We start from the raw sequence: 6,742 nt of genomic DNA on the forward strand, positions 1-6,742 counted from the left end.
TGTGGAGGCCCGGTAATCTGCCAGAGAAACAGATCGGGTCTGTAAGAAAGAGACACTTGATTCGGGTGGGATGGAGAAATAAATCCTGCTGATGGCTCACCACCTGCCGGGGTCAACAGCCTCTTATTCTCTGGCTCAACGTGGCCAGATTCGGCTCCCGGTGGCTGGCGCTGGGGTCCACCTTTGTCTGGCTCTGAGAAATCGCCCTTTGTCATGGCATAGAAACCAGCGTCCCCGCCTTCCTCGTGTCCTTGCTAAGCCAGGTGAATGCCTTGGGGATTGTGCAACGCACCAGCTTCTTTCCAACCATGCATCCAGGAGAAACCGCTGCCCAGCCCACCTCTCCTCATCCGGGGCTGGCAGCCTCCCAAGAGGAAAGAGGGGTAAACCCTGGGTGTCAACAGGAAGGGGCGCATGTGATAGAGGTCCGTGCCATTTTGGAATGCAGCCCGAGAGACGCTCATAGCGTCTCTGGCTATCGCAAGGGAGTGTGCATCCTGGCTCTCCCTGCAGGATCAGCTGGAGCCAAGATTTTCCCGCTCCGTCAGCACTCGGCCACGGATTTTGCACGGCACCCCAGAAAGGGCTGCACTCGGGGGCAGGTTCCTATGAGCCCGGCACAAAGAGAAAGGGGTTTGCTTGCAGGAGGGCCGTACCAGGGGCTGGCATGAGGCCGCAGCTCCTGGAGGGGTAGTTTGGGAATGAGACGTAACAGGTGCAACTCAGTGGGCTGGAGTCAAAGGGGCCAGGCTTAACCCCATTATGGCCTGGGGGAAGGTCAACGTGACCTGCAAGCTGGGAGCCAGGACTCCTGGGTTCTCTCCCCGGCTCTGGGAGGGGAGTGGGGGCTGGTGGGTAAGAGCAGGGGGGGCTGGGAGCCAGGACTCCTGGGTTCCACCCCCAGCTCCAGGAGAGCCTTAGTCACGTTCATAGCTGGGGGAGGGGACACACACACACAGCGAGGGCTGTGGCGAGTCAGAGATCCAGGCAGACGGTGCACAACCCCGCCCCCCATCCACACCTTCCCCGCCCCCTCCGCCAGGTGCCCCGCCTCCCCCAGCCCCGTTAGCCGCCACTCGGCCCCGTTATCCCGCCCTGACGTCAGGCCGCCTCTGGTTTTACCTGGCGGGCCGCTCCGGGCTGAGCCATCCGGTGCTCGCCCTGCGTGTGCGCTCCAGCTCCGTGCGCCCCTGCCCGTGCGCCCCAGCCCCGAGCGCGCCATGGCCGCGGCGGTGGAGGCGGGGGGCTTCTTCCTGGGCACACTGGGCTGGGGGCTGCTGGGGGTGACGCTGCCCAACAGCTACTGGCGGGTGTCCACGGTGGACGGCAACGTGATCACCACCTCCACCCTCTTCGAGAACCTCTGGCAGAGCTGCGCCACCGACTCCACCGGCGTCTACAACTGCCGGGACTTCCCCTCCATGCTGGCGCTGTCCGGTAAGCGGGACCCCCGCTCCGCGCCCCGTGCGCCCCGGCACGGAGCCCCCTGGAGAGCCGGGACCTGCCCCGTGCGCGGAGCCCTCTGGAGAGCCGGGACCTCCCCCGCCCGCTGCGTCCTGGGCACGGAGCCGCCTGGAGAGCCGGGACCTGCCCCGTCCCCTGCGTCCTGGGCACGGAGCCGCCTGGAGAGCCGGGACCTGCCCCGTCCCCTGCGTCCTGGGCACGGAGCCCCCTGGAGAGCCGGGACCTGCCCCGTGCGCGGAGCCCCCTGGAGAGCCGGGACCTCCCCCCGCCCCCTGCGCCCCGTGCGCGGAGCCCCCTGGAGAGCCGGGACCTCCGCCCCGCCCCGGCCGCGGAGCCCCCTGGAGAGCCGGAACCCCCCTCCCCGCCCCGGGGCCGGTCCTTATCCTGCTCCCCACTCCCCAGCCAGGCGGGCAGCCCCTGTTTACGGCCACCGCCCTGCTCAGGCCCGGCGCCAGGGCAAACGCTGGGAGCATGGCCCAGGCACTGCCCGTGGCAGGTGTCCCAAGGGGGCGGGAAGTACCCGGAGCTCCCGGCGCTTGGGGGCTCGGTGCCCGCTGGGCAGCCCATGTCCTGACCCGCTGCCAGGCGTCCGGAACCTGAGCCGAGGGGCGGAGGGTTGGAGGATGTGGTTAGAATGAGATTTTGTGTTCAAACAGCCCCCCCCCCACACACACAGCTGGAAGAGAACCCACGTGTCCTGGCTTTCACCCCAACAATCTCTCACCCACCATTCCGACCTCCCAGTCCCCGGCTCTACCGGCCCCCCCACCAGCCCCCACTCCCCTCCCAGAGCTGGGGAGAGAACCCAGGAGCCCTGGCTCCCTCCCAACCCCCCCTGCTCTAACCCACCAGCCCCCACTCCCTCAGAAACAGTGTGTGTGAGAGAGAGAGAGAGAGAGAGAGAGAGAACAGACTCGGAGAGGGAAGTGGGTTTAGAGTTGCTTAGAGAAGGGGAGTCTGGGAGCCAGGACTCCTGGGTTCTCTCCCCGGCTCTGGGAGGGGAGTGGGGGCTAGTGGGTTAGAGCCGGGGATGGAGGGCAGAGCTGTGGGTCAGGTTGTCACCTGCTGCCTCAGTGAAGTTCAGTCCATTTGCCGGTGGAGGGGGGTGAGATCACAGCTCCCCCAGTGGCCCCTCCCAACGATTACAACAACCTACTACTGCTTCCCGGCCCAGCAATCCGCTCCGTCGGCTGCGGCTCATGGAGCGAAGCAGCCCCAGTTGGGTCCCTGCCAAGGCGGGCGGTGCCCACGGCTCTGGGGTTACCCCCACACTCCGCATCACGTTTGTGGCCCTGATCTGGGTTCAGGTCTACCCAGCACCCCAGGGCCCCGCTCTCAGTCAGGGGCACTGTGCAGCACCCGGCCCAGCGGGGGCTCCCGATCTCAGCGGAGACCACTGGTGAGGCAGATCGCGCTCACATTAGGCCCCGTAATCAGCCCCTGGACCACATGGCCCATTCTCCCTCTCTTCTGTTGGCCGCAGGGATCAGGGTGGCAGGCGGGTTTTTGGACTCTGGCGTAGATACGTGTCTATCCGGGCACGGACGTACCACAGCACCTCCCCGTTTTGATTGTATTGACCCTGTCAGGTAGGGGGGGAGGAAACGAGCCCCATGATAGATGCGGGAAACTGAGGCACCATCACATCTAGTTCTTACGGAGCGCCCAGGCCTGGCCCCGCTGACCCCCAAGTGTTCGCCCACCCAGCTGGGCCGCGCCCCATGGAGCCGGGAGCTCTGGACCCTCCTTCAGCTCCAGGTTGGATCCCTCCCATCTGTGTCCTCTCCCCAGGCTACCTGCAGGCTTGCCGGGCCCTGATGATCACGGCTCTGCTGTTCGGCTTCCTGGCCATCCTCTGCGGCGTGGTGGGGATGAAGTGCACCAAGGTGGCGGATGGGAACCCTGCGGTCAAGGGCAAGATGGTGGCCGCCGGGGGCTGCATGTTCATCCTGGCAGGTGAGAGCCTGCCAGGCCCCCTATGGGCCCCGGGGGGGGGGGGGGGGAGGGGCAGGGAATAGCCATGGCATGGGGTGCCTTGGCCATGCCTCCGCTCTGCCCCCTATGGGCCCTGGGCGGCAGGGAATAGCCACAGTGCGGGGTGCTCAAGCCACGCCCCCAATCCACCCCCTCTGGGCCCTAGGGGGCAGGGAATTGCCCCAGCGCTGTGCAGTCCATGCTGCAGGGCAGGGTGTGTGTGGGGGGGGTCGGCCTGCCCCCCAAGGCACTCACGCTGTCTCCTCTCCCCCCCAAGGGCTGTGCGGGATGGTGGCGCTCTCCTGGTACGCCTTCAACATCACCCGGGACTTCTTCGACCCCCTCTTCCCCGGCACCAAGTGAGTCTGGCGGAGTGGGAGGTGGAGGGGGGCGGGATCCCGTCCCCGCCGCGTGGGAGGCACCTCACCCTGACACCCGTCTCTCCGTCCCCGCAGGTACGAGATCGGCCCGGCGCTGTACCTGGGCTGGAGTGGATCCCTGCTGGCCATCGTTGGGGGTGGCTGCCTCTTGGGCTCCTGCTGCACCCACCCCTCGCGGGACAAGAGGTAACGGGGGTGGGGGGGCCTTTGACCCCTTGTCCTGGAGCAGAGAGGGGAGATCTCCTCCCCTGGCTCCCCGGCTTTGCGTGTGCATGACCCCATCCCTCCCCTTGTGTCCCGCCAGCTTCAGCTACCCCTACAGCGAGCCCAAGGCGGGCCCCAAGCGCCCCCGGAGAGGCTCCGACGCCAGCAGTGTCGGCCAATACGGCAAGAACGCCTATGTCTAGGTGTGGGGACGGGGGGAGGGGGACCCACTGCAAATCTCCCCCCTCCCCCCACTCCCACCCTGCACCGGACTCGGCGGCCCCTGCAGGGACGTGCCGCCCCACTGCCAGCCGATCCCCAGCCACGGGAGAGGGGCAGGATTGTTTGACGACCTGTGAGGCCAGAAGACTCCGTTCGATCACTGCACCGCAGCAGGTGAGACGCGCCCCGAGGATCCCAGCGGGCGATCGGTGCCCCGAGGATCCCAGCGGGCGATCCATGCACTGTGCTGCAGCAGAAGGCAAAAAAACCCACAACCCCGCAATGTCCCTGCTAATCCAATTTGTGGGAGGAAAGTGCTTCCTAACCCCAAATCCGGGGATCAGTTGGACCCAGAAAGAGGGTTTTCTGGCCCACCCCTGCCGGTGTCCCATCTCCAGCTGTGGCCGATCCCTGCTGTGTCAGAGAAAGCCAGAAAAAACATAACAACCGAGATTCACCTGGCTCATTGTGCACGGTGGGAGGTGGAGGGAGAGGAAATCTTCCTGACCATACAGGCAACCAGCTGAAGCCCTGAACCATGAGACTGGATTTGAGCTTTCCCATGCGAACAGGAATTTTTCAATGAGATTTTTTTTCCCCATGGGAAAAGGCTGATCCACAGAAAACAAAACTGTTTGGGGGAAGGTGTCGGTTCTGCTTTGGAGGGGGGGAGGGAGGATTTAAAAAAAAAGGGTCAGAAAAATGTCAAAATGGGGGAGCTCCACGTTTTTGGCCGAAGTTCAAGTCTGAACGGAGCCAAAACGGTGGGATGGCGGCGTTTTGATGGACCGGCTCCACAACCGTTTGGCTCCTGAGCGTGGTTGATATTTCCTGGCCTGGGGGTGTTGATCGTTTTCTCCACCCGCTTGAAAATCCGCGGGGGCTGGGAAAACGGAGCCCAGCGCTGCCGGTGGGGGGCACTTGGCTCGGTCCCTCGGAGGGGTTCGGCTCCCTGGTCGTACACGGTGAGGCTGATACGTTGCAGGCAGAAGGTGTGGAGGATGCAGCCGTGGAGGGGCGGCCGGACTCTGCCACGAAGCCAGCCTGACTTTCTCCGGCAGTCTGGAGTTTGTGGGGGCCGGGGAGCTGCCTGGGACAGGCGGACGTGTGGAGCCAGACTCTTCCCCTGTTTTGTACAAAATAAACACGTTATGTGAACTCAAAGGCCAGGTGGTTCCTGGGGAGGCTGGGGGTGGGTGGGGTGAATACCGGGGTGGCTGGATCCCCAGTTGGTGAATATGGGGGGTGGGGCTTGGTGAGGCTCTGTCCCCCAGACCAGCGACACATTGACGGCACTGCTCCAGCCTGGGCTAAAACAGATGCGGCTTTTAGCTCACGCAGTAGAGGTTCACACACGGGGTTGAGTAACGCACGGGACCCGGCCAATTTGAGGCCCCCTGTAGGAGCACCAGAACCTGGGTCGAATTGGCCGGGGTAAGAGCTGCCCACGGAGCCCGGGCAGCTGTAGGGCATCCCGGATCCTCCGCCCACCCTGGGTAGGAGCCGGGGTGCCCGAGAGCAGCCTCCGGCTCATGTATCCGGTCCCCAGGGCAGGGGGAGAGTGTGGGACTCCTGGCCTGGCCGGAGGTGGGGCCCCAAGTGTTCTTTGTGCCCAGGTCCCCCATCAATCTCACCCCATCTCTGCTCCTGCATTAAATGCCAGAGGTCCCCCCCCGTCGATCGGACCTGCCAGCTAGCAAAGGGCAGTTCATTTTCGCCCACCGACCCCGGCGTAAGCCCAGCGACTTGCCTTTGTTCTAGACAGGAGGCCGCTCCCATCCCTTGCTCCTGTTTAGACGGCCGATCCTGTCCGCCCCATTGGCGCCGGAGCTCGCCGATCCACTCGACCCCCCGAAGACCCCAGGATCTGCCCGCCAAGTGTTGCTCTGAAGCCGAGAACGGCCGTGTGACGCCCTGGGAGCGTCTGCAAATGCGGCTGGGGGCTCGGTTGGGCTGGAATATCCCCGCGTTGGCTTGTCGCTGGGTTTCCCACTCTGCGACGGTCCCGCTTTTTGAAAGCACTCGGCCGGTTTGGTTTGACGCGGTGCAGCTGGCTGGGGACAATCGGTAGGAACGCCACCGCTGGCCACCTTGCGTTGGCTGTAGGAGGGAGGCTGGACAGACGGTGGACCGCTGGAGTCTATTCGGTATATTCCTGCTACGCTGGAGCAGCGGACAGCAGGAAAATCGGCCTAGACCCGATTCTGAGATGTGGCTGGATCCGAACCCTCACGGCTCCGTGGCTGACGAGAGAACGTGTAGGAGAAGAACAGATGGGCCTGTTTGTCAGAGCCTGATTGGTCCGGCCCAGGACGCAGGACCATTCCTGGCTCTGCGGTGACCCCCATCTCTGTTCTGTGCCTCAGTTTCCCCTCCCACCCTTTGTCTCTTTAGGCTGAGGTCTCTGGGCAGTGCCTGACACAATGGGGGCCCTGAGCATGGTTGAGGGGAGAGTCTGTGCTGTGCCAAGCAGGACGGTGGCCCGGATCTAAGTTGGG

The 6,742-nt window shown here is 64.6% G+C and overlaps 1 protein-coding gene across 1 annotated transcript; it reads left to right on the forward strand.

Moving 5' to 3' along the window:
• The first annotated feature begins 1,199 nt into the window (after positions 1-1,199).
• Positions 1,200-5,402, forward strand: CLDN15 (claudin 15). Its single transcript, XM_054005185.1, has 5 exons — positions 1,200-1,437; positions 3,256-3,420; positions 3,716-3,797; positions 3,894-4,004; positions 4,123-5,402. Exons 1-5 carry the CDS (start codon positions 1,221-1,223, stop codon positions 4,223-4,225), a joined length of 678 nt encoding a protein of 225 aa, XP_053861160.1. The 5' UTR covers positions 1,200-1,220; the 3' UTR covers positions 4,226-5,402.
• Positions 5,403-6,742: the final 1,340 nt, after the last annotated feature.

Source organism: Malaclemys terrapin, chromosome 15, assembly GCF_027887155.1.
Source record: "Malaclemys terrapin pileata isolate rMalTer1 chromosome 15, rMalTer1.hap1, whole genome shotgun sequence".
Taxonomy (NCBI): Eukaryota; Metazoa; Chordata; order Testudines; family Emydidae; genus Malaclemys; species Malaclemys terrapin.

What these genes read in the sequence shown, in the direction of transcription:
- CLDN15 (XM_054005185.1), top strand. Translation starts at nt 1,221, where the DNA reads ATGGCCGCGGCGGTGGAGGCGGGGGGCTTCTTCCTGGGCACACTGGGC. An exon ending in CTGCATGTTCATCCTGGCAG is followed by an intron (nt 3,421 to 3,715) that starts GTGAGAGCCTGC and finishes CTCCCCCCCAAG; the next exon opens with GGCTGTGCGGGATGGTGGCG. An exon ending in CCCCTCTTCCCCGGCACCAA is followed by an intron (nt 3,798 to 3,893) that starts GTGAGTCTGGCG and finishes CCGTCCCCGCAG; the next exon opens with GTACGAGATCGGCCCGGCGC.